This window comes from Pseudophryne corroboree, chromosome 5 (genome assembly GCF_028390025.1).
Source record: "Pseudophryne corroboree isolate aPseCor3 chromosome 5, aPseCor3.hap2, whole genome shotgun sequence".
Taxonomy (NCBI): Eukaryota; Metazoa; Chordata; class Amphibia; order Anura; family Myobatrachidae; genus Pseudophryne; species Pseudophryne corroboree.
The window spans coordinates 130,015,258-130,042,910 of record NC_086448.1 but is presented as its reverse complement, the minus strand read 5'-3'; the positions used below and the strand labels follow the sequence as shown (position 1 = coordinate 130,042,910).

Here is a 27,653-nt window from a genome sequence, read left to right as displayed (position 1 = left end):
CATTCCGGGAGTGGACAACTGGGAAGCAGACTTCCTCAGCAGGCACGACCTCCACCCGGGAGAATGGGGACTTCATCCAGAAGTCTTCCAAATGCTGGTAAACCGGTGGGAAAGACCACAGGTGGACATGATGGCGTCCCGCCTCAACAAAAAGCTAAAAAGATATTGCGCCAGGTCAAGGGACCCTCAGGCGATCGCTGTAGACGCTCTAGTAACACCGTGGGTGTACCAGTCGGTTTATGTGTTTCCTCCTCTGCCTCTCATTCCCAAGGTACTGAGAATAATACGAAGGCGAGGAGTGAAAACTATAAATCGTGGTTCCGGATTGGCCAAGAAGAGCTTGGTACCCGGAACTTCAAGAGATGCTTTCAGAGGACCCTTGGCCTCTGCCGCTCAGACAGGACCTGCTGCAGCAGGGGCCCTGTCTGTTCCAAGACTTACCGCGGCTACGTTTGACGGCATGGCGGTTGAACACCGGATCCTGAAGGAAAAGGGCATTCCGGAGGAAGTCATCCCTACCCTGATCAAAGCCAGGAAAGATGTCACCGCAAAACATTATCACCGCATTTGGCGGAAATATGTTGCTTGGTGTGAGGCCAGGAAGGCCCCAACGGAGGAATTTCAACTGGGTCGATTCCTGCATTTCCTGCAAGCAGGGGTGACGTTGGGCCTCAAATTGGGGTCCATTAAGGTCCAGATTTCGGCCCTGTCGATTTTCTTCCAGAAAGAACTGGCTTCACTGCCTGAAGTTCAGACTTTTGTCAAAGGAGTTCTGCGTATTCAGCCTCCTTTTGTGCCCCCAGTGGCACCTTGGGATCTCAATGTGGTTTTGGAGTTCCTGAAATCACATTGGTTTGAACCACTTAAGACTGTGGATTTGAAATATCTCACGTGGAAAGTGGTCATGCTGTTGGCTCTGGCTTCGGCCAGGCGTGTGTCAGAATTGGCGGCTTTGTCCTATAAAAGCCCTTATCTGATTTTCCATATGGATAGGGCAGAGTTGAGGACTCGTCCTCAGTTTCTCCCGAAGGTGGTATCAGCGTTTCACTTGAACCAGCCTATTATGGTGCCTGCGGCTACTAGGAACTTGGAGGATCCCAAGTTACTGGACGTAGTCAGGGCCCTGAAAATTGATGTTTCCAGGACGGCTGGAGTCAGGAAAACTGACTCGCTGTTTATCCTGTATGCACCCAACAAACTGGGTGCTCCTGCTTCTAAGCAGACTATCGCGCGCTGGATTTGTAGCACTATTCAGCTGGCGCATTCTGCGGTGGGACTACCGCAGCCTAAATCTGTAAAAGCCCATTCCACAAGGAAGGTGGGCTCATCTTGGGCGGCTGCCCGAGGGGTCTCGGCTTTACAACTTTGCCGAGCTGCTACTTGGTCAGGAGCAAACACGTTTGCAAAATTCTACAAATTTGATACCCTGGCTGAGGAGGACCTGGAGTTCTCTCATTCGGTGTTGCAGAGTCGTCCGCACTCTCCCGCCCGTTTGGGAGCTTTGGTATAATCCCCATGGTCCTTACGGAGTCCCCAGCATCCACTAGGACGTCAGAGAAAATAAGAATTTACTCACCGGTAATTCTATTTCTCGTAGTCCGTAGTGGATGCTGGGCGCCCAACCCAAGTGCGGATTGTCTGCAATACTTGTAAATAGTTATTGTTACACAAATCGGGTTATTGCGAGCCATCTGTTCAGAGGCTCCGTTGTTATCATACTGTTAACCGGGGTTCCTATCACGAGTTATACGGTGTGATTGGTGTGGCTGGTATGAGTCTTACCCGGGATTCAAAATCCTTCCTTATTGTGTCAGCTCTTCCGGGCACAGTGTCCTAACTGAGGCTTGGAGGAGGGTCATAGGGGGAGGAGCCAGTGCACACCAGATAGACCTAAATCTTTCTTTAGATGTGCCCAGTCTCCTGCGGAGCCGTCTATTCCCCATGGTCCTTACGGAGTCCCCAGCATCCACTACGGGCTACGAGAAATAGAATTACCGGTGAGTAAATTCTTATTTTTTTTATCAGTTATTAAAACAGTGAAAATATATTAAATGTAAATGGGCTGTTATTGAAGAGAAAATCTAGAAGTGGCAGTATGGAAGTTTAGATGGAAGAATTCAGAATACAGTATAATTGAAGCAGTGGAAGTAAGCCATAAGCAAATGAAAGAAGGGGGGGATTGGGGGGGGCTTCCAGTATAAAAGGTGCTAAGGAGCTGCTGCACACACCCAGTTACAGCAGATTCTTCTGTCTGTGGATCTGAATGCCCAATCATCTCACCAGAGAGAGAGCCTGGTAAGCAGCTGACCATTGGGCCTACATATGTCTGTAGATCTGTATTACATAAACTGCACTTTGTTTGGGGCAGGATGTAGCTTGTTACATGCTAATTATTCATCCTTTATGGGCTGGTGACAATACCTCTAGAATAAAACATTTGGAAACCCCCTCCAGAAATCCTGCGTTTGCCCCTGCATACTGCCATATAAAAAGGCCCTATACAACCATAGAATGTACTCTTTCCATATTATGTGCGTCTTGAAAATATGTTTAGGTTGCGCTGTTGGAAGGATTCCCTTTCAGTCTTCATTCGGAGATTTACCAGTGGGGAAAATGTTCCCACCTTAGCACATTAAGCAGTCTGCTCCAAACTGCATTCATTGCTCATCAAAACGCATGTGTTATTCTTCACTAGTTAGCAACATAATAAAAGGGGCAGACCAGATGGGCCAAGTGGCTCTTATCTGCCGTCAAATTCTATCCTTTAGGTAATCTCAACCCTCTCATATTCATACGCCTATCACAAGCATGTTTAAATTGCTCTACAGTCTTAGCCTCTACCACCTCTGGTGGGAGTCTATTCCACTTATCCACTACCCTTTCTGTGAAGTAATTTTTCCTTAATTTTCCCCTGAACCTGCCTCCCTCCAGTCTCAGTGTATGTCCTCGAGTTCTAATACTTCTCTTCCTTTGAAGAATGTTTCCCTCCTGTACTCTGTAAAAACCCTTGGTATATTTGAAAGTTTCTATCATGTCCCCCCTTTCCCTTCACTCCTCCATACTATACATGTTAAGATCTTTCAGCCTTTCCAGGTAAGTTTTGTGATGTAGGGCATGCACCATTTTAGTTGCGCTTCTTTGTAATCTCTCTAATGCATTTTTATATCCTTCTGGAGATATGGTCCCCAGAACTGGACACCGTATTCCAGATGAGGCCGTACCAATGACCTATACAGTGGCACTATTACTGCTATGCAACCAAGCATCTGACTTGCTTTCAGTTATAGAAGTTGTGCTCAGATACAAAGATTTGGAAAACCTAATAATAAAAGGCATTTACCACTGAAGGGGTTCTGCATTCTGAGCAGCTGAATTTTGGTCATTAGCAGTGATGTATTTGATAACCATATCAGCTCATCATTCATGATTTTTGGTGCAATGCACTTCAATTCACTCAATACTTGATTCGCAATCTCAATGCTAATATGCCTCAAAGTGAACATTATCGTCTCTGGGTGCACTGAAAGTTAAGTTCGAGAGAAATTAAGTGGTTATAGGGTGCACAATAAGATCCAGAAGTCAGCCCAGAAAGAATATACGGAAGTTTTCACCTACTTCCCAAAATTTTACAGCAATACAATATAACTCTGAGCATATAGGGAGAAGTAATCCATCTGCTTTGCCTTTGGAATGTACCTGAGGAAGTACTAGCGATAAAGAAACCATGATGTGCCTGAACTTTATGGGGACTTTGTGAGTGTGATGTGTTTAATATAACATATTGAACATCTATAAAAAAGGATTTCTACACTATTGCATCTTTCTCTTCTGTATGTGTGAATTTGAGGTTTTTGCGTAAGGCAAAACAAACATTTTTTTTTACAGGTTTCTTTAAATGAGACTGAAGAAGTAACAGTTATACCTAATGTGACATGTTAAATCTGGAGGGCGCCTAATTAAAGTATATTGCACTGAAAGTTAAGAGCTGTGGTTACTGGAAAAGTTATATGCCAGACAATTTGGTCACTCCCCATAAATGATCTTTATAGGACTCAGTCAGCTCAATGTTTGTACAAATGAATCGTACAGTCCGATTGACAAAATGTGTGACAACACTGAACAGATCTCATTGTATGGGTAGATTAAAGACAGAAAATATGTGAAGCGTCATTTACGGCTTTTAGCTTTATAGTTCTTACGGAAGAGTCCTAGAACGTCAGAAAATCTGTAATGTTAAAATAATAATAAAAAAAAAAAAAAAAACACAAGAACAACCAAGAACGTTTGGAAATGTATAAAACACTGTACAGAGGCCCTACCATCCATTGGACATGCAGATATTACAGGCAGCTTTGAAAAAAGCGCACCGGTAAATGTACCCCAAAAATCCTTGTACTCACAAATGTCTTCTGCATCCGATACCAAAATACAGACAACTTGTTTGCAGTGGTTAGGGTGGCATTAAAAAACAGCTAGGAGTAAGCATTCTTTTAATGAACTTCTGATATTGTAACTTGAATATTGAAATCCTCTTTCTAGCTAGATTTACCTAGACCAGGCATGTCCAAACTGCGGCCCTCCAGCTGTTGAGAAACTACACATCCCAGCATTCCCCGACACAGCTTTAGCATTCTCTGACAGCAAAACTGTTTCAGGGCATGCTGGGATATGTAGTTTCACAACAGCTGGAGGGCCACAGTTTGGACATGCCTGACCTAGACCTATAGGAGGTTAATTCTTTAAGCCTGTCTTTACCATTGCAGTAATAATAATAATTAAACGTTATTATTCTTTATTGAATATACTTCTAATCAATACTGAATATATAAGTATATTCATCTTGCATCGGCTATTGCCCTATTGAGCTTAACCTCGCACATCGCTATAATTTATTTATTAACAGTTTCTTATATAGCGCAGCATATTCTGTTGCGCTTTAAAACTGAAAACAGTGATAAAAAACGGTGTAATAACAGACAGACAGAATTATAGAGGTATGAAGGCACTGCTCGCAAGCTTACAATCTATACTGAAATAGGCATCGATACAGTGTGCTGCATTACAACATAACACTATTACTACACATACATAAACTGTGAGCAGTAACATTAGAATAGAACGTAATTTTATTAACTATACTCCTGTTTTAAAAAGACCAAAGTGCTGATTGGGATCAAAAGAAACTGTATTTTCAAAATAGTGAGGTTTCAAATAACAATCCTAATGGGATTACATTTTGACTGTAGCTCAATTTATTAATGTCATTTTGAGCATTTAGTTTAAAATCTGTTACAATAATCACCATTGTGATTTAAAAGATCAAAATGCAAAAAGCCAAACAAATAAAAAATAAAAAAAGGCCAAAAAGTAGCAAAGACATGAAACATAGAACACAATGTTCTTTTGTACTACAACCTTATGGTACTGTAGCTGTTGAATGCATTCTCAATTGCCCAACGATTATATAACTAAAAGACTCCATTCCATTACATAAGGAATAAGAACATGCTGCCAAAAATCCTGTGTATGGAGAAATTCCTCTCATCTCTAGGCTTTGGGAAATTTCCCAGCTGAATAATGTGTAATCATGCACGCTAAGATGAGAACACACGGAATGACTGCTCAGGAATACACGCCCTGCTCCATCTGTTCAGATATGTTAATGGAGAGTAGACAGGGGTAGTTCTGACCCAAGACCGGCTATCCATGTACGAGAATTGCAGTTTAAAGAAGTGGTTTAATAGATATGTGCCAGCTGTATCACATGGCTTACAAACAGAAAGGTCTTCTGCATTACAGCCAGTACTGTAGATTGCCTTTTACGATCAAGCCGTACTTTCCTAACCACTCTAGTAAAATTATCTGGGAAGCAAATTCAGATCTACAAGTCCAAAATAATATTTCTAGAATTTTGTTGTGGTTTATTTTTGTACATTTAATGAAAGATATTGTAATCATTACTTACCAAGAATCAGTTACTTTAGATTTTGCTTTTAATTAATTTGTAACCTTCAAGTGACATGTTCTACAAAAAAATGAGGTGGAAAGGCTTCCATACATGAGAGTCCATGTTAGGCTTGTAGTGTCCTCATTAGAAATGGTGAATTGCTGAAGATGCCCTCTTATTAGTGCACAACAAGCTGGTAGTGGTCACCAAGATGGAAATGGTGTAGAGCAGAAGTGGTGTATGTGGCAGGGGGGTCCTGACGCGTTTCGCTGCTCCCCAAAAAGTTTTGCAGCTTTATCTTGGTAACCATTTCGACGTGTCTGAATCAATCCCGGACCTACTACCAGCTTGCTGTGCATTAATAAGAGGACATCTTCAGCAATTCACCATTTCTAATGAGGACACTACAAGCCTAATATGGACTCTCATGTATGGAAGCCTTTCCACCTCTAAATTGGTGACCGGTAAATATTTACAAACCGAACTGTGCTGATACAATATATCCTCCATGGACTAGTGGACTTATCTGGGTATAATATATAGGAACAGACACGTATTGGTCCAATCATCTACAGATAATTTTATTGAATGTGGTGTATATATTTATAATATGTATTTTGAGGAGAGAAATTGCCATTTTTAATGCTTTTATTGGTTCTATTATAATAAATTGTTACACTTTTTAAACATTGTTTATATCCAATCACTTCATTAGTAGCGCTGCCATCTGTGTACATTTTCTTGTGGGTCCAGGGGAGCCCATAATGCACACACTCTGTACCCATTACCCTTACTTAACTCTCCGCAGACGCCCATGTTATGATTGGTAATATGGTGCAGGTGACATTTTCTCAAAAATTGGTGAGTGTGCAGCAGGCTCTAGAACTGTGCCAGTCTTTCCCCCTAGCATCTATGAGATGATATCATTTTTGAGGGTTCATTGATCTTCTGTTCAAAATAAAAGTCTTTTTATTGATGCAAATTGTTCCAAATAATATTTTCACCTATGTACACTTTATGATGTTCTGCTTCATATAAATGTAGCAAGCAATACAGCCACAATACAATATATGTGTAACAGGACACTCACACTGTCCAAAATGTGGGAATCATAGATATCTTTGGCTGCTACATTCAATTTTTTTTCAAAAACTTCTTTAATCTTTCTTAATTTTTAGAATTTATGTAATCTGTTTGAATCTCACCACTATTGAGAATAACAAATATATTTTCAGATTGTGCTACATGTACTGTTTATTCTTTGTGTTTTATGTAACAAATGGAGATTACACTTTGACATCATTTTTAATGTAGATCAATAAAATGTAAGTAATTAATCAATAAAAAAAAAGTGCCCCAGAAAGAGAGAGAGTCTTCTTCTCTATCCTATTTTTCATGAAATACGCGACTCTTGGGAGCACCACTAACAGACAATTGAACAAGATTTACTTACAGACGTATACAGTTATGTTGGTTACAAATATTAGGCTGACAATTTGACCATAAAAATTGGGATACATTTCTGTGCGTAATCCACACCTTTTATGACAGAAACTGTGCCAGTCTCCTCAGCGCATGTGCCTGCGAGAGAGATTGCCAGCATTAAGACTGCACACCGACACTCTACTTTAATCGCCCCTGAACATGGGCTATCCTGAGTCTGGAAGTGTACTCCGACTGCTAAAAGAGTGCTGGGCAATGGAGAAGGGGACAGTACTGAATGGGACACACGTGGACTGCAAATAGATAGCCAAGCAGAGTGACTGAGAAAGTGAGGAGGTTGAGCTACAGTAAGAACGTGGAGTTCCGCACCTTCTAAAGTATCTACTGCTTCAAGAATGATTATAGACATTACATGGGGAAAGGTCGGACGTAAATTAATTGAGTGAGCTACCTCAGATTGATTAGGGAGAGTGTAGAGTAGAAGTTTGTGCCTTTTTGTGTCCGAGAAACGAGAGAAATTACTTCTTCCTCCTATAAATTCTGTAAAGGGTTCTGTAATGCCTTCTGGTCCATAGAAGAGGACAGAACGGAGGAGATCCCCAAGATATTTCCTCTGGGTATAAAATGATCTCATACTTTCGGTTTACGATGTTGCAAACACATTAATCTTGAGTAATGAGCATCCATGTCCATATCTGTATTCTTTGATAAGCAGCGACCCGCAGGACACTACAAAAAGACTAGTCTAGCAAAGAGTAATTGTGAGGCCTTTGGCACGGGCTTGCTTTCCTTACTCATGAAGGAACAAAAAGGCTGCACATATGTGACAACACCAACAATGTAACTTCTCTGGCCAATAGCTTTGAACTTTTCCAATGTGCTGGCGGGAGGAAGAAAATTCTGCTATCCTGCTGCAAAGGACTGGATATAGGGCCTAATTCAAGGCTGACTGCAAAATCTTCCTCTAATGGGCAAAACCATGTGCACTGCAGGTGGGGCAGATAGAACATGTGCAGAGAGAGAGAGAGAGATTTGGGTGGGGTGTATTCAAACCGAAATCTAAATTGCAGTGTAAAAATAAAGCAGCCAGTAGTTACCCTGCACAGAAACAACATAACCCACCCAAATCTAACTCTCTCTGCACATGTTATATCTGCTCCACCTGCAGTGCACATGGTTTTGCCCATTAGAGGAAGATTTTGCCTTTGCAATCAACCTTGAATTAGGCCCTTATCACAGGACTTTCTTAATCACAGAGTTTAGTTTTGCCCCCAAACAGAAAAACGCTCAAATGGAAGTGTGCAGGTACTGCTGCAATAATTTTAGATGGGATGGCAAATGCATGCAATTAACTATTTTTTTCATTAGTGCTTTTAAATAAAAAGTTAACTATTAATTTTCTTGGGTGAAATCTTAGAAAGGGTCTCTGCCCATACTCTAAGCTCCTTAGAGACTGAAGCCTAGCCAGACTTAAGTAAAGTTTTAGAGTATATTTTTCTTAAAGCAGCTTTCCACTTTACCATCTGCACAGTCAATAGACCTCCTCCACCTTCTAATGTAATTATTGTCTAGGTAGGTAGGCTGGCTTCAGCTGTATCAATGTTAGGCGCTGCATACTACTTAGAAGCAGTAAATGTCTTAAGATTAAACGAATAATAATGATGGAAACAAATGGACAGATGAGATTTCATAACCCAGTGTCCTAGAAACAGGCTGTATTTTCTTTCACAATCCACAAAGATGGACTCTTGGAAAGAATGCGGGAAGGGGTGTCATCAATGCTAATGATTTGGTAATAGGTTCATACTTCATAAGGAGAACCCAAGAACCCGCTGGCAACAGGGGGACCAGGCCGTACATCATCTATGTCCACACTTGTGTGATCTGGATCGCCCCCCACCTCTTTATACTAAATAAATCCTTCTTAGCGACAAACTTATCCTGCATTGACGTCACCACTCAGGAAATTAATGGTTTAATTTGTTTAAGAGACTGAGCTAGGGCGTCTTTGGACTGAAGGATACAATCCACACATAAAGCCCCTTCATAATCATCAGCTAAACATTTATTGCATGCTGTACAAATAGGATAATGAGCTTGCTGGTCTCTTCCCCTCAGCAGGCTCTAAAAGAGAACTAAAGCTAGGTAAACATGAGTGATATATTGACATTTAAGCAAATGGCAGCTATATTGCAAACCATTTGGAGGATGTATACACCCAATGTCTGAACTACGTCTTTCACAGACATATCACAGCCAAAACACAGCACAGCCAATGGCTGATATATCTAAAGATATATTGGTGCACATGTCTCTGTGTACGGGCGACCTGTTGACCGCCCATACACTTGCTGCAGGGGCTCACGTCACAGCTGGACGGGCAAATTCAAATGTTCGCCCAGCTGGAAGTCCTGACCGACCAATCGGTAAGTGTGTATACTTACCCAACCCATTGCTTCAGTGTGTACCCAGCCTTAGAAGATTATGCTACTAAACTTTCCAAGATAGCACCCTAAGAAGGGTCTTACATAGGTAGGGTTCTCTTTGGCTTTTGGGGTTGGCCAATGCTAAATGATTTAGAAATATTCGTGGACAAGTACTTTCCATCAGAGCACTTCCTTAGCATTAAACAGCTTCCTCACCATTCATACAGGTGTTAGTGACCTCTCAGCATACTCGGCAACCGATAAGGAGTAAGGTGTATGAAACGCTGGAGAGCTAAAGTAGTTTAAGACAATACGGATGGTGTAACAGTGAGCAATCGTGAGATAAATTCCCACTACGGCCGTAACTGTGTGGTGTTTGTACATTCTCCCCGCGCTTGCGTGGGTTTTCGCCATGCCCTCTAGTTTGTTCCCACATTCCAAAATTATACTGGTAGGTTAATTAGCTCCCCCCCAAAAAATAACCCAAGTGTGTGCGCGTGTACATGTGTTTAAGGCAGACTAGATGGTCCTACATGGTTCTTATCCGCTGTCAAATTCTTTAAGTACCAACTAATCAGCTCCTACCTGTCATTGTTCATACACAGTCTGAAATATGGCATTTATGAGCAGATTGGTTGGTACTCTCTCTCTTTGCTTCATCTCTCTCCAAGGCTTGATACATATACCCCAAGGAGTGCCGAAACTCATGCCCCATATTTGCTACTTGGAAGAAGCAACTAGATACCCAAGGAGCCACCCACATACAGATCTCATAATAAAAGCACTACAATGACACTACACACACTCAACGAAGAGAAAAGAACAAGACCCCAAAGAGAAGGCATGGTCACACTGAATACATTATATGGTCGTTTGATTTTCCGGTCATCTCAGCTGATTAAGGAGATAACCCATATGCTATGAAGACCACAGAGCTGAAATGCAAAAATAGCTTTGAATATGGAATGTACAGAAATTACCTTGTTCAAACTTATTTATTACAGTCTTACAGCCAACCGTATTTATTTCACCTTTTATTCCTAGTGAGGACCTTGTGTAACGAACACTAAACACTTATAGAATAATACTATTAGGACTGCATGACTAAGACTAGGTAACCATTGCATAAAAGGTGAGATCCCAACGACCATTATTAGCAAAAACAGAGAATCATTTCCCAGAATCAGACAGAGACAACATTTGCCTTTATTTTTCACATTTTAGCCAGAATACATTGTAGACCAAATACACAGCCACTATCCGATATGAAGCATCACTGACACTGCTAAAATATACTGGAAAATAAAATTGTGCTTTTTCCACAGGGCACATAATAAACCGCTTACACAGAGACCCAGTACACAGCCCATCCTACTGCAGATGGTTCATCTCTAAGCGATCCACCGCTCATCATCACAGCTGGTAGTCTGTGTGCTATGCAGACCGGGGTCATTAACTGAAGCCTGGCCACGATGAACACATTTCAGACAATTGGCTCTTCAAATTTTTTTTTCCTGTTAAACTTATGGATTCATTATTGTAATACATGTTAGTGTCATGTCACATTATTATTATTAATAATATTTCATTATTAATAAAGTCCAATCAATATTTAATTTGTATAGACCGTTGCTTTGCCAACATATTTTTCTTTTTGCTGCCACATGCTAAAAACAGACATTCATCCCTCATCGGCTTATAAGCTCCACTAAGATCAACTGTTTTGCACACTGCAGCAACAGTGTTTCAAGAGAATGACAACCCTAAATCAGCAGTAGTAGTGCCGGCAAGCTGTATTGTAGTGTGCAGAGGATATGGAGGATAGGAGAGCTCCGATTACAATCATTTCACACTCATTAAAGTTTGAGCTAAAACCTCCAAGTCCCTAACAGGCAGGAACAACTTTAATATAGGTTTATTTTCAACCATACAAAAACATCAATTTGCACTCAAGTGGGTATATATGTAGAAGGCGGTAAGAGGAATATGTGTTTTATATATTGTGTTGAACATTTAAGAGCATCTTAAAAAGATCCAACGAAAGTATGCGAGTACATAAAAACACAATCTTCATGCTGCAACTGGATCTTTGCAAAATGGATTAAGGTTTTCATCCTGGGCTGAGAAGAGGCTACCATTAAGGATTCTACTGCTTTCTTGTGACTCATTATTAGAGATGAGCGGGTTCGGTTTTACTCAGATCTCAAAACGGCATCTAATAGGCTCGTGGATGTCACGTGTTTTGGATAGCCAATAAGAAAAATCCGGATAAAACCAAACTGGTGTTAAATCTGAACCCGCTCATCTCTACTTATTATGCATTTGCCATTGAGTATAGAGGAGGAGCACGTACAAGACCAAAATACTGTCATAAGAACCAAATTCTTACCTGGAAGACATCTGACATAGGGATCGCAGGGAGAGGGCTGGCATGCAGTTTAAGGCAGAATTATAGCACAGTACGAGAAATGCTAACACTTCAAACCTAGGAAAAAAAGGAATATAACATTGTTAGTATTGAAATGCAATAAAATAAGATTTTACTCACCGGTAAATCTATTTCTCGTAGTCCGTAGTGGATGCTGGGACTCCGTAAGGACCATGGGGATTAGCGGCTCCGCAGGAGACTGGGCACAACTAAAGAAAGCTTTAGGACTACCTGATGTGCACTGGCTCCTCCCACTAAGACCCTCCTCCAGACCTCAGTTAGGATACTGTGCCCAGAAGAGCTGACACAATAAGGAAGGATTTTGAATCCCGGGTAAGACTCATACCAGCCACACCAATCACACCGTATAACTCGTGATACAATACCCAGTTAACAGTATGAAATATAACTGAGCCTCTCAACAGATGGCTCAACAATAACCCTTTAGTTAGGCAATAACTATATACAAGTATTGCAGACAATCCGCACTTGGGATGGGCGCCCAGCATCCACTACGGACTACGAGAAATAGATTTACCGGTGAGTAAAATCTTATTTTCTCTGACGTCCTAAGTGGATGCTGGGACTCCGTAAGGACCATGGGGATTATACCAAAGCTCCCAAACGGGCGGGAGAGTGCGGATGACTCTGCAGCACCGAATGAGCAAACTCTAGGTCCTCCTCAGCCAGGGTATCAAACTTGTAGACTCTTGCAAAAGTGTTTGAACCCGACCAAGTAACAGCTCGGCAAAATTGTAAAGCCGAGACCCCTCGGGCAGCCGCCCAAGAAGAGCCCCTTTCCTCGTGGAATGGGCTTTTACAGATTTAGGGTGCGGCAGTCCAGCCGCAGAATGTGCAAGTTGAATCGTGCTACAGATCCAGCGAGCAACCGTCTGCTTAGAAGCAGGAGCACCCAGCTTGTTGGGTGCATACAGGAGAAATAGCGAGTCAGTTTTCCTGACTCCAGCTGTCCTGGAAACATATACTTTTCAGGGCCCTGACTACATCCAGTAACTTGGAATCCTCCAAGTCCCAAGTAGCCGCAGGCACCACAATAGGTTGGTTCACACGAAAAACTGATACCACCTTAGGAAGGAATTGGGAACGAGTCCTCAATTCCGCCTTATCCATATAAAAAACAGATAAAGGCTTTTGTATGACAAAGCCGCCAATTCTGATACACGCCTGGCCGACGCCAAGGCCCACAGAATGACCACTTTCCACGTGAGGTATTATAGCTCCACGGATTTAAGTGGCTCAACCCAATGCGACTTCAGGAAATCCAACACCACGTTGAGATCCCATGGTGCCACTGGAGGCACAAACGGGGGCTGACTATGCAGCACTCCCTTAACAAAAGTCTGAACTTCAGGCAGTGAAGCCAGTTCAATTTTGGAAGAAAATCGATAGAGCCGAAATCTGGACCTTAATGGAACCCAATTTTAGGCATAGTCACCTCTGACTGTAGGAAGTGCAGAAATCGACCTAGCTGAAATTTCTCCTTTGGGGCCTTCCTGGCCTCACAGTACGCAACATATTTTCGCCATATGCGGTGATAATGGTTTGCGTTCACTTCTTTCCTAGCTTTAAATAGCGTAGGGATAACTTCCTCCGGAATTCTCTTTTCCTTCAGGTTCCGGCGTTCAACCGCCATGCCATCAACGCAGCCGCGGTACGTCTTGAAACAGACAGGCCCCCTGCTGCAGCAGGTCCTGTCTGAGCGGCAGAGGCCATAGGTCCTGTATACGTATTAGGAGGTCTCTGTCTAGAGACAACAACTCCTTGGACTTCTCCTCCGGGAGAAAACCTTTTTATCCTGTTCTGTGTCCAGAACCATACCCAGGAACAGTAGACGCGTCGTAGGAACCAGCTGCGACTTTGGAATATTCAGAAACCAGCCGTGCTGTTGTAGCACTTCCCGAGATAGTGCTACTCCAACGAACAACTGCTCCCTGGACCTCGCCTTTATAAGGAGATCGTCCAAGTACGGGATAATTATTTCGGCCATTACCTCGGTGCCGGGGACAGACCAACGGCAACGTCTGGAATTGGTAATGACAATCCTGTACCACAATATTGAGGTACTCCTGGTGAAGAGGGTAAAAAGGGACATGCAGGTAATCATCCTAGATGTCCAGTGATACCATGAAATTCTCCAGGCTTGCAATAATCGCCCTGAGCGATTCCATTTTGAACTTGAACCTTCGTATATAAGTGTTCAAGGCTTTCCATTTTAGAATGGGTCTCACTGAACCGTCTGGTTTCGGTACCACAACATTTTGGAATAGTAACCCCGGCCTTGTTGAAGGAGGGGTACCTTGATTTCACCTGCTGGAAGAAGTACAGCTTGTAAATTGCCGCCAGTACTACCTTTCTCCGAGGGCAGCAGGCAAGGCTGATGTGAGGTAACGGCGAGGGGGAGTCGCCTCGAACTCCAGCCTGTATCCCTGTGATACTATTTGCAGAACCTAGAGATCCACCTGTGGGCAAGCCCACTGGTCCCTGAAGTTCCCGAGACGCGCCCCTACCGCACCTGTCTCCACCTGTGGAGCCCCAGCGTCATGCGGTGGACTCAGAGGAAGCGGGGGAAGATTTTTGATCCTGGGAACTGGCTGCTGGCTTTTTTCCTTCTTCCCTTGTCTCTGTGCAGAAAGGAAGCGCCCTTGACCCGCTTGCTTTTCTGAAGCCGAAAGGACTGTACCTGAAAATACGGTGCTCTCTTAGGCTGTGAGGAAACCTGAGGTAAAAAAATTTTATTCCCAGCTGTTGCTGTGGATACGAGGTCCCAGAGACCATCCCCAAACAATTCCTCTCCCTTATAAGGCAGAAACTCCATGTGCCTTTTACAGGCAGCATCACCTGTCCACTGCCGGGTTTCCAATACCCTCCTGGCAGAATGGACATTGCATTAATTCTGGATGCCAGCCGGCAAATATCCCTCTGTGCATCCTTTATATACAAGACAACGTCTTAAATATGCTCAATGTTAGCAAAATATTATCCCTGTCTTAGCGTATTAATATTATCTGACAGGGTATCAGACCACGCTGCAGCAGCACTATTTATGCTGAGGCAATTGCAGGTTTCAGTATATAACCTGAGTGTGTAAATACAGGATCGCCTCCTGCTTTTTATCAGCAGGTTCCTTCAAGGTGGACGTATCCTAAGACGGCAGTGCCACCTTTTGACAAACGTGTGAGCGCCTTATCCACCCTAAGGGATATCTCCCAACGTGACCTAACCTCTGGCGGGAAAGGGTACGCCATCAGTAACTTTTTAGAAATTACCAGTTTCTTATCGGGGGAAACCACGCTTCTTTACACACTTCATTCATTCATCTGATGGGGGAACAAAACACTGGCTGCTTTTTCTCCCCAAAAATAAAACCCCTTTTATGTGGTACTTGGGTTCATGTCAGAAAATGCGTAACACATTTTTCATTGCCGCGATCATGTAACGGATGTTCCTAGTGGATTGTGTATATGTCTCAACCTCGTCGACACTGGAGTCAGACTCCGTGTCGACATCTGTGTCTGCCATCTGAGGTAACAGGCGTTTTTCGAGCCCCTGATGGCCTTTGAGACGCCTGGGCAGGCGCGGGCTGAGAAGCCGGCTGTCCCACAGCTGTTACGTCATCCAGCCTTTTATGTAAGGAGTTGACACTGTCGGTTAATACCTTCCACCTATCCATCCACTCTGGTGTCGGCCCCACAGGGGGCGACATCCCATTTATCGGCCTCTGCTCCGCCTCCACGTAACCTTCCTCATCCAACATGTCGACACAGCCGTACCGACACACCGTACACACACAGGGAATGCTCTGACTGAGGACAGGACCCCACAAAGTCCTTTGGGGAGACCGAGAGTATGCCAGCACACACCAGAGCGCTATATAATGCAGGGATTAACACTATAACTGAGTGATTTTTCCCCAAATAGCCGCTTGTATACATATATTGCGCCTAAATTTAGTGCCTCCCCCTCTCTTTTTAACCCTTTGAGCCTGAAAACTACAGGGGAGAGCCTGGGGAGCTGTCTTCCAGCTGCACTGTGAAGAGAAAATGGCGCCAGTGTGCTGAGGGAGAAGCCCCGCCCCTTTTTCGGCGGACTTTCTCCCGCTTTTTCTGGAATACTGGCAGGGATAATTTTACATCTATATAGCCTCTAGGACTATATATGATGTAGATTTGCCAGCCAAGGTGTCATATATTGCCCTCAGGGCGCCCCCCCCCAGCGCCCTGCACCCATCAGTGACCGGAGTGTGAGGTGTACATGAGGAGCAATGGCGCACAGCTGCAGTGCTGTGCGCTACCTTGGTGAAGACCGAAGTCTTCTGCCGCCGATTTTCCGGACTCTTCATGCTTCTGGCTCTGTAAGGGGGACGGCGGCGCGGCTCCGGGAACGAACACCAAGGTCGGGTCCTGCGGTCGATCTCTCTGGAGCTAATGGTGTCCAGTAGCCTAAGAAGCCCAAACTACCACCTGTTAGGTAGGTTCGCTTCTTCTCCCCTTAGTCCCTCGCTGCAGTGAGTCTGTTGCCAGCAGATCTCACTGTAAAATAAAAAACCTAAATATACTTTCTTTCTAGGAGCTCAGGAGAGCCCCTAGTGTGCATCCAGCTCAGCCGGGCACAAGAATCTAACTGAGGTCTGGAGGAGGGTCTTAGTGGGAGGAGCCAGTGCACACCAGGTAGTCCTAAAGCTTTCTTTAGTTGTGCCCAGTCTCCTGCGGAGCCGCTAATCCCCATGGTCCTTACGGAGTCCCAGCATCCACTTAGGACGTCAGAGAAATTATTAATACGCAGATTATAGAAGAGACTGGCCAGCATGACTGAATAGACACCCTGCATTAAACTTATTACAATGAGGGACAAGCATGCATACATAATATTATACAATAAAATTTAGCCCAACTGTCAAGTGCCCACAGGAAGGCAAAATGCTCAGAGAATTGGCACAACAGTATCAATTTACACACTTAGGGGTATATTTAATTGCTGTCGAGTCCTTTCCGACGGAAAGGACCCGACAGCTCTCTATTCAATGCCGTGCCAAAACAGACAAGTTTGGCCTGTTCCCAAAAGTGTCAATCCGAATTTTTTTAAAGTAGGATTGACATTGTCGGAAACTGGGTTAAAACCTGTCGGGTTTGGCCCCGCTTCCGACAATACACGTGGCTTGGCTTGAATAGGTCGGAACCCCTTCCGAGCTATTTCAGTCGGAAACTGCCATCTTTCCGACTCTAATTCAACATACCCCATAGGCGGTAATTCTGACTGGATCGCTGCATTTGAAAATCTGATTTTTTTTTATGGTGTGTGCGCACACGCAGGCAGCCGGACTGCGCATGCGCACCCCGGGAGCCCAGTGAGATGCTAAAAGCATCTCTGGGCTGCGATCGCCTCTGCCTGATTGACAGGCAGAGGCGGGATGGGAGGGGGCGTGTCAACGGCGTTAGAACGCAGTTGGCAGGGCGTGGTCCGGACAACGGAAGCGCGTCCGGACTGTTGGGGGAGCTGGCCGTTGTCGCTGACACAGGGCGTGGTCCGGACAACGGAAGCGCGTCCGGACCGTTATGGGGCTGGCCGTTGTTAGCACATCTACAATCAGATCTGATTGACCCCCTTAAAAACCAATCAGATTTTGATTTTAGAGAATAAATTATTGGTCAGCCTCTGAGGGTCATGCTGTGGAATAGTCTGTTTCTCCAAGTAACCCAAATTGACTGCAACATTTTTTAAACTTTTCAATTTTCTTCAGACTCCGACTACAAGCGATGGGGGACCAGATTTCTCCACCTCTTCAAAATTACTGTGTAGTGGAGGCCAACTAAATTCAGCTAAAGTGACAGCCTGTATTAGTTACCAAGTTTATTGCCAGGAGGCAGTCATAACAGCCAGTGTCCATAGGGTTAGGGTTAGCTTCCATTCTCACCCTTGTTGGGATTTTAACAGTCGGGATGCCAGGAACGGTATTTTGATCGCCGCCATCCTAGCTGCCGGTCTCTCGAACCCAACCATGTACAACACGAACCAGCCGCCACTTTCATTTTCATTAATACACTGCTCATATATATCCAATTATATACACTATTCATATATCTCATTTTAACATAATTAATGCAATACACACACACACACACACACACACACACAAATATATATTTATTTATTATATATTTTTGATAGCAGCCTGCACTGTAAGAATAGTTAACACATGCCCAGCAGTGACTGGGACAGCACAGATCACCGCCAGGTAGGGGATGAGACAGGGGCGAACTGAGATGACCCAGCATTTGTCTAGTCCAGTGATCTCCAACCCGTAGCTCGCGAGCTACCGGTAGCTCGCCGTAGTATTTTCGGTAGCTCACAGAGTGCACGGGCTTAGGCTGTCACTCCTCCTCCCTTCATTTTAATATGGTGCCAGCTGCCAGCCAATCAGAGCTCGTGGACCGGCAGTGGCGGCACCTGATTGGCTGCCGGACTGCGAGTTTGGCTCACTTACCGGCACCATATTTTAAATGCCCGCCGCCGCCAGAGACTCTTTCACCCTCACCGCAGCCGCTCTCCGGACTTCACAGGAAAGGCGCGCACTGCGCTCTCCTCCCCTTCCGTCCCTTATACAGGCGGAGCAGCAGAAAAAGCCAGCAAGGGTTAGCACTGTGTGGGGCACTGTATCGGACACTGCGGGGGAACATTTTATCTGGCACTGCGGGGGGCATTTTAAATGGCACTGCGGGGGGCATTTTAAATGGCACTGCGGGGGGCATTTTAAATGGCACTGCTGGGAAGCATTATTTGTGTATCTGGCACTGCTGGGGGCATTATTTGTGTATCTGGCACTGCTGGGAAGCATTATTTGTATATCTGGCACTGCTGGGAGGCATTATTTGTATATGTAGTTGTGAGGCCACACCCACTTTCGCAGTAACGCACGTGCGTTGGGGGTAGCTCCTTCAGAGGCTTTATTTTCCGAAAGTAGCTCACACCCCAATTAAGGTTGGAGACCACTGGTCTAGTCCATATTACATGTAGGTATGTATGTATGTATGTATGTATGTATGTATGTATGTATGTATGTATGTATGTATGTATCTATAATACATATACACACACAGTTTAGGATGATGGAGTAGTAGATCTGTATTTTTCGTTATTAAGATTTTATATAGAAATGCTGGGGGTTTCATAGTAAAATGCTAGACAGAAGATAAATTGCTTTTGTTGTCTGAAGGGTTTTGCTGCCATAATGACTGCAGATAGATGCAGATTAAAATAGCCTTTGATAGCTGCTCTTCTCCAATGTGCTGACACGGACATGAAATTGCGCTCAGCTGAGATGAAAAGCACCATCCCAAGCCCAATTTAAATAGACTGTTTGCTTATCCATACAGACAAAGCATATGACACAGAAGATAATCCGTGAATGCATCAGAAATATTACATGCTTAAAAAAAAAAGAAAAGAAAAGAGGCCAGCAGGCTGAGCCATTCGCATGGGGCTTGGGGGAAAGAAATCGGCAGGGATGGATGATTATCCAGAGCCAGCTAGCAAACGTTTTTACAGAATGACTGCCGAAGCCTAAGTGTCGGGAACCACTTCTACTTGTGGATCCCATTGACTGTAGATTAACTGGTATCGGAATCCTACATTTTCCCAATTCCTGTAAATAGGTCACTACATAAAAATAGAACCGTACAATAAAATACATTTGCAATGTAAATGATTGCCACTTTAACAATCCAGCTAGACTCGTATGAAATTTTACCCCTGGTGTTTATTCTAAAGTAAGTGAAAGCCATTTGATTCTGAAGAATAATAACCACTGCGCTCCTTTAAGGAGGTTTCAGGACAGATACAATGGATATAACTGCACATTTACCTGTTTTGGGCGGTTAACATCTCTCTCTGTGGATGAGGACCGCTGTACACGACCCTGGAGAGGCCATGCTGCGACAGAGCTCCATCAGTAAGCGCCATTGACCCTATACTAGAAGGCTAAAGACACAATATCCGTGTTACAGGATTCCCCACAACAGAGGCAGGCGAGTACCTTCACAAATATAAAGCTTTGAATGTCTTTTATGCACACAGAGTATTTAATCATCATTTAGCAAACCTCGTCATTATCTCTATGCTCCTGCTAAACGTTAGATCATTAATTAGGAGCTTTTTACAGTTACTCATGGTTCCCGATCATTAAACCTCACCACTCTCTAAATATTACAAAGAGAAAAGTTGCTCGGAACTGGAAGACGAGGTCAATTAACATGTTGAACATTTAACAAACTGAAAACACGCCTCTATTTACCGTTAAACAATATTTTTACCTTCCGTGTGCTGACCGCCAATTATTCTCCAGTTTAAACAGACAAAGTGTGCTTTTAATACTGTAAACCTCATGCAGTTTAATTCAGCTGAAAAAGCTCAATTTGAAAGGCCCATTACATAGTAAGTTTGCATTTAGCAAGCCTATTGGGATAGCCCACGTAATTAATTTTAGCTAACAAGTACTAGATCATCATTACTCTCCTGTCCAAACCTTTAAACACCAAACTGGGCTTATATAGAATTTGTTCAACCTATATGATATAAAAATGTTCATCATTCCAGCTACTCTGAAATAAATAAAATAAAAAACCCCACACAAAACCTAACACAACCAAACCTAGAGATTACTAAATGGATGATTAGCATCCTTGCCGAAGGACACAGGACGTATACTTTTAGTCCTTCAGCACAAAATAAAGCAAACAGAAATTCTACAATGTAGGAAGGCACAAAAAGGGAAAATTGCAGAATAAAGGAACACTGCTGTCTTTCAATCGTAAATGTAGATGACATACTTGCAATTCATATTTAAAAGGTAAATGCCTTGCGTTTCCTCTTTTTCTTACCACTACAGGCCATTGCAATTCTGTACAGGGACCTACTGCTTTCATCCGGCCAAAACAAAACAAAAACTCTGAATGAACGCGCTGAAAATAATCAGCAGAGCGCACATTGAAAAGATATTAGCAGAATGCCGCAAAGAGTGCCACGTGGTACATGCAGATTACACTGCATGCTTAAGAGGTAATACAGTGCATCTGGAAAGTATTCACAGCGCTTCACTCTTTCCACATTTTGTTATGTTACAGCCTTATTCAAAATGGAATAAAATCATTTTTGCCCTCAAAATTCTACACAAAATACCCCATAATGTCAAAATGAAAAAAATTTGCTAATTTATTAAAAAGCTAAAGAAATCACATGTACATAAGTGTTCACAGCTTTTGCCATGAAGCTCAAAATTGAGCTCAGGTGCATCCTGTTTCCACTGATCATCCTTAAGATGTTCCTACAGCTTGATTGGAGCCCACTTGTCTTAAATTCAGTTGATTAGACATGATTTGGAAAGGCGCACACCTGTCTATATAAGGTCCCACACTTGATAGTGTATGTCTGAGCACAAACCAAGCATGAAGTCAAAAGGAATTGTCCGTAGACCTCAAAGACAGGATTGTCTCGAGGCACAAATCTGGGGAAGGGTACAGAAAAATATCTGCTGCTTTGAAGGTCCCAATGAGCACAGTAGCCTCCATCATCCATAAATGGAAGAGGTTTGGCACCACGAGCACTCTTCCTAGAGCTGGCCGGCCGTCTAAACGGAGCGATCGGGGAAGAAGGGCCCTAGTCAGGGAGGTGACCAAGAACCCAATGGTCACTCTGTCAGAGCTACAGCATTCCTCTGTGGAGAGGAGAACCTTCCAGAAGGACATCTCTGCAGCAATCCACCGATCAGGCCTGTATGGTAGAGTGGCCAGACGGAAGCCACTCCTTAGTAGAAAGCACATGGCAGCCCGCCTGGAGTTTGCCAAAATGCACCTGAAGGACTCTCAGACCATGAGAAACCAAATTCTTTGGTCTGGTGAAACAAAGATTTAACTCTCTGGAGTGAATGCCAGGCGTCATGTTTGGAGGAAACCAGGCACCGCTCATCACCAGGTCAATACCAGCAGTGAAGCATGGTGGTGGCAGCATCCTGCTGTGGGGATGTTTTTAAGCGGCAAAAACTGAGAGACTAGTCAAGATAGAGGAAAAGATAAATGCAGCAATGTACAGAAACATCCTGGATGAAACCCTGCTCCAGAGCGCGTTTGACCTCAGACTGGGGCGACTGTTCATCTTTCAGCAGGACAACGACCCTAAGCACACAGCCAAGATATCAAAGGAGTGGCTTCAGGATAACTCTTAATGTCCTGGAGTGGCCCAGACTTGAATCTGATTGAACATTTCTAGAGAGATCTGAATATGGATGTGCACCGACGCTTCCCATCCAACCTGATGGAGCTTGAGAGGTGCTGCAAAGAGTAATGGGTGAAACTGCCCAAAGACAGGTGTGCCAAGCTTGTGGCATCATATTCAAAAAGACTTGAGGCTGTAATTGCTGCCAAAGGTGCATCACCAAAGTATTGTGCAAAGGCTGTGAATACTTACAGTATGTACATGTGATTTTATTTTTTTATTTTTTATAAATCTCCCAAAAACTTTTTTCACTTTGTTACTATGGGGTAGTGTGTAGAATTTTGAAAGAAAAAATGAATTTATTCCATTTTGGAATACGGCTGTAACATAACAAAATGTGGAAAAAGTGAAGCGCTGTGAATACTTTCCATATGCATTGTATAAACACACAAATGTGATTTGCTTAGATAAGCAAGTATAACAATGGGAAATAATAGACCCTGAAAGTTATGTACATGGACAATCCTGCTAGCCCCACCCCCAGAGGTTACCATGATTAAGCTCTTCCACCGAGCCCCATATACATGGGATGGCATTATCATACACGCATTATGTTCAGTCGGCAGAATCACTGAACAGAAAATTACTTCATTGTCTATATACAAATTACACCTGGAGATCAGCAAGCACATAAACAGTAAATACAACAGCAGCCATTTCCTACCTCATGGTATACAGATGGCTTCGATAAGGATGGGATTGTAAATGACAAAACTCTGTTGTGCCCTTCTTCATCCATAATTTCCTGAGGGGAAGAACATTTTTAGAACTACCTTATTACAACAGTACCCAACAAGTACAGCATAATTTGATATATCAACTCTGTTGGGTCTCTTGGCTTTAAATGGATACCAAAATTAAAATCATATTTTCTATACTGTATAAATTTAGAAGTGGTCTTATTTATGGTAACAATTGTGTTTTATTGCTTTGGTGTAACAATTAGGTCTTTCTTGCATATCCGTCAGTCACTTATATGGCTTGCCTTAAGCAACCTATTAACCTAAGTTACAGGTGGTCACACAAACTAAAGCTAGCCATATACACATCTGGCCAACGAATAACCGTTCTGAAAGATTATTGTTCAACACTGAGTTATCGTTTCATTTGATCAAAACCTTCAGCGCCCTAACTGTCAATCTGCAGAATACATGCAGTGAACATCATCACAGTGCAGTGTATAGAAGCACGGCTATTATAACTGTGTATTTACTTATTTCCTCATCCGTTTGGTCAGCTCCTATACTTAATGGTCTAGTATATGTCCATTGCTGGACAAGGCTGGCCATCATGCTAACTTCCGCCCCCCCCCCCCCCCCCTCTGCGACCACGCTGAAATTGCGGTGGCTGCGACGGCAGGAGGGCCCCCGTCATCTTTGGGATAGGAGTGGCTGCATGTTGCATGCAGCCGCCCGGATCACGCTCACACCACGCCCCCGCAATGCTCCATCTCCGCCTAGGAAACGGAGAATTGCCGCCCCCATACAGCCCCGCAAACGCCTCTGTCTGATTGATAGGCAGAGGCGTTCGCACTTACTGCGCCAAATTGTTATCCAACCTGAATAAGGTCTTATGTTTCTAAAACAAGGATAAGCAATCTGATACATCTCACGGCCCTCTAAACGTGATGCGCTTAATTTACCGGCTGTCAAGAGACCGGTAGTCAGGATACAGACGCCTGCCGGAATCCTGGTGCAACAGGGCTATTCCCACTCGTGGGTGTCCACGAAACCCATAGAGTGGGAATAGATCCTGTGGCGAGCACAAGAGCCACAGAGCCCTCGGTGTGGCGAACACAGCAAGCCTGCAAGGGGACTTTTAGCGCTCTCCCTGCTGCCGGCATTCTGGCGGGCGGGATGCCGCAGTCGGGACTTTGACAGCCGGCATCCTGCCCGCTGGTAATCCATAGCGAAGGCCTTTAAACTTTCAAAAGGACCACATGCTATTCTTAATCTAAATAGTAGGTTACATTAGTACATTTCATCAATGGAAAAGACACTTATGTGTAATAAAGCATCAGAAGGCTTTTTAAATTAGCGTTACACGCTATAAACAGCAGAAAGGAGATGGGGCCACAAGTGAAGACACAGAGGACCACCTCCTGACAACATTTAATAGAAGAGGAATAGTTTCTCCTGGACTTTTTGCCACCCTTGTGCTCTTCTATTGTGATGCAGTGTTAGAACATGGCATGACCTATTTCTCATGCGTTAAAGAATGCGAACAGTACAGACAGGCTATGGAAACAAGTCTCCCTTGCATTCTGTATAGTCGGAAACAAGGCTCTTACACAGCAAAGATAAATTTGTAAATCATGTCCTTTGCCTAATAGTTTGATGAGAAGTTCCAGCCAGAAGCAGGATCCCTGCACTCATACAAAGCCAGGATCGTCTCCTCTGGCACTTCCGCTCTAAACAAAAAGGCTAGCTACGGACTGGGGGTGCAACGGCATCTTCAACCAGACATAACGGAGCATGCAATAATATGGGAGTGTATTAATTAGAACAAGTAGAAAGAAAAAGTGCAGCTTCGTTTATCACTGTACTATATGCAAACACAGTTCTAGTAATAAGGACAGGAAGAGCAGGTCTCCGAATCATCCTCTGAAGGATTCACCGGTCGCACTAGGGGCACAGTCCACTGTAGCATAGTGTGTAATAATCACTATTTTGTTATCTTCACGCTTTAGCCCCTTCTCCAAGTATAAGGGATGGATGGTGTTGCAGATAAGGACCAACTCTACACAGTTATGTCCATAAATAAAACGTTATACAATACCAACACACCTGAGGCATGATTCAGAGTCTCTTTCACATGGCGATTCATTTTGTATTACATTTTTCTTCAAAATGTTAACATGTCGAGATGACAAATTATATTTGCATCTTAAAAATCTAACTCCGCCGTCTGTTTTTAATTTGTATCCTCTGACAGATTTAAAAATACTTAAGCTTGCCACTATAGGGCAGTACAATATAGATTAAGATGGTCGGCATGGAAATTCTAGTTTTCAGAAGAATTCAGCCAACCTCAACTAAAGGATTAGTTAGCACTCTTTCATCCCCCATCCACTACAAAAACTTTAGCAGACTCGCACCTTGAGACCATTAAACCTTATGTTTACTACAAATCTCATTAAGGCTTCAGGCCTAACAACGAATGTATTAAATGACTGTGTATATAGCACCATCATATTATATAGCAGTACTATAGAGAATATTTAATCATGCCTTCACTTTGTGGAAGGGGTCATTGGAACATACTGTCTAAATCAAAGACCCTACATGATTTGAGTCACCTGGGTTTTAACTAGTTGTTTACTGATGACAAATAGGTTTCTAAACTGTGGTCCAGGAGCAGAGCATGCTGCAAGGCCTGAAATCAGTGTTTCTGAAATCCAGCCCCCAGGGAACCTACAATGCATGTTTTACATATCTCACTACAGAATCACAAGTGAAATAAATTAGTATCACCTGGGATCTTTTAAACTGTGTCGGTCAGTAATGTATTTGCCTGTGCTTCAGTAAGGTATGTGAATTATGCACTGTTAGGATGCCCTTGGAATTAGAGTTGGGAAACCATGGTCTAAATTCCCTCTCGCAATCAAACAATGTGGGGTCCATTTTGTTTTGTTTTTTTTGGCAGTCAATAAACCCACAAGTAGGTTTTTGGACTGTGAAATGAAATAATGTGATGGACAGTAAAGCTAGCCACATCAGTACTTACCATTTATAAGTTGACCAGTTATCTCACACTTGACTCATGGGGTCAAAGAACAACCTGTTTTTACATTCCACCAGGGTTTTAAAAACTTTTAAACACAGGACAGGACCACACATCCTGCAAACAGGGCAGAAGAAATCCTGGCAGAGCCCCAGGTACTTTTCAGGGGGCATGGCCAAATCACAGGAGGCGTGTTCATGTACCCTTATTAAAAAAAATAGGATTTTAAGCGCCTCTCTGGCCACACTGCAACCCAGCACGGCTGAGAAGAAAAGCTGCAGCTGCTGCCAGGTATGGAGGGGTGTGGGACCGGGGCTCCTCCATTAGAACTGGGCTCAGGTAATTAGTACCCTCTCCTCTTGGCACCACTGCCTGCAATGTCTGATTAATTCAAATAAACCAGATTGACCAATCAAATCTGCATGCTGCCAGAATTAGTGCAGAGATGATATTTAAATGCTGTTTTGTTGCCTCAACACTTTGCAGCATGTACTAAAGACAAGCTGAGAATGCCACAGACTGCAGTTCAGCCCCCTGTGCCCGCTATATAATACAATCCTTTCATCAATATATGACTGTATTTGTGGTAGATATGGGGAAGATATTTTCCTTAACAGTAACAAATGTAGGGAGCGACAGGGAACATTTTTAGAATGTGAAGTTCTTAAAAAAATAAAAAAAAAAGTTGCAATGTCATTGACACAAGGGTCATCATAAAATCTTTGGACTGTTCCATCAATATCTTCATGAAGATAAAAATATTCCATTCATCCAACACTGGAAAAAACAGCGCTCACAGACAAAAGACAATGTGCTGCTCTGCAGGGAATCCCAATCATTAATCGCAACATATACTTATAGCTGATGACTCCTATACCTCTCCCACCAGAAACTCCTCCAAGCACAATCCAACAATGGGATTCATAATTATGGTTCATTACAGCTTACCACATACTAACTAGAATGTCTCATTTTGCAGGTACAATTTATCTCCAATTTCCATTAATGGCAATGCAGCTAAGCCAATAGTAAATACAGAGACTAAATCAGAAGCATACTGCAATGTACTGTATTATTCAACAGCACTCAAATGCATGCTTTCATTTTCAAAAATAAACCTGGAAAATGTAAATCTGATAAGTTGCTATACTTATACAGGGGAGGGGTCCTGGGGTGCACACCGGTAATGAGAGGTGCGACCCTGCGGAGACCTTTCATGTAAAACTGCATACAAAAGAAAAAGGTTGCAGGTGCACAAATCAAACATTACCAATTTATTAATAATAATCATTGCAATAAAATTTTGCATTTTAAGCGAGGTTCTTCGCATAGTTACGGCCATAAGTAACGGCTTGCCCACCGCGTCCAGGTGACCTCATTAGTCGGGCAAGTCCCTAATAGT

General features: G+C 43.3%; 1 protein-coding gene across 6 annotated transcripts in view; it reads right to left on the bottom strand.

The window, feature by feature from the left end:
- The window catches only part of HYCC1 (hyccin PI4KA lipid kinase complex subunit 1), a 191,493-nt gene that overhangs the window by 47,631 nt on the left and 116,209 nt on the right, over positions 1–27,653 (bottom strand). For all 6 annotated transcript variants that reach the window (XR_010177620.1, XM_063921716.1, XM_063921715.1 and 3 more), the window contains 3 exons: positions 23,193–23,273; positions 20,124–20,239; positions 12,206–12,301 (listed from right to left, as the gene is read on the bottom strand). Coding sequence is in view for 5 of the 6 variants with exons in the window: in XM_063921716.1 (XP_063777786.1) it covers positions 12,206–12,301; positions 20,124–20,239; positions 23,193–23,273 (293 nt within the window). In the remaining variant the exon portion in view is untranslated. The remainder of the gene's footprint in view (positions 1–12,205; positions 12,302–20,123; positions 20,240–23,192; positions 23,274–27,653) is intronic.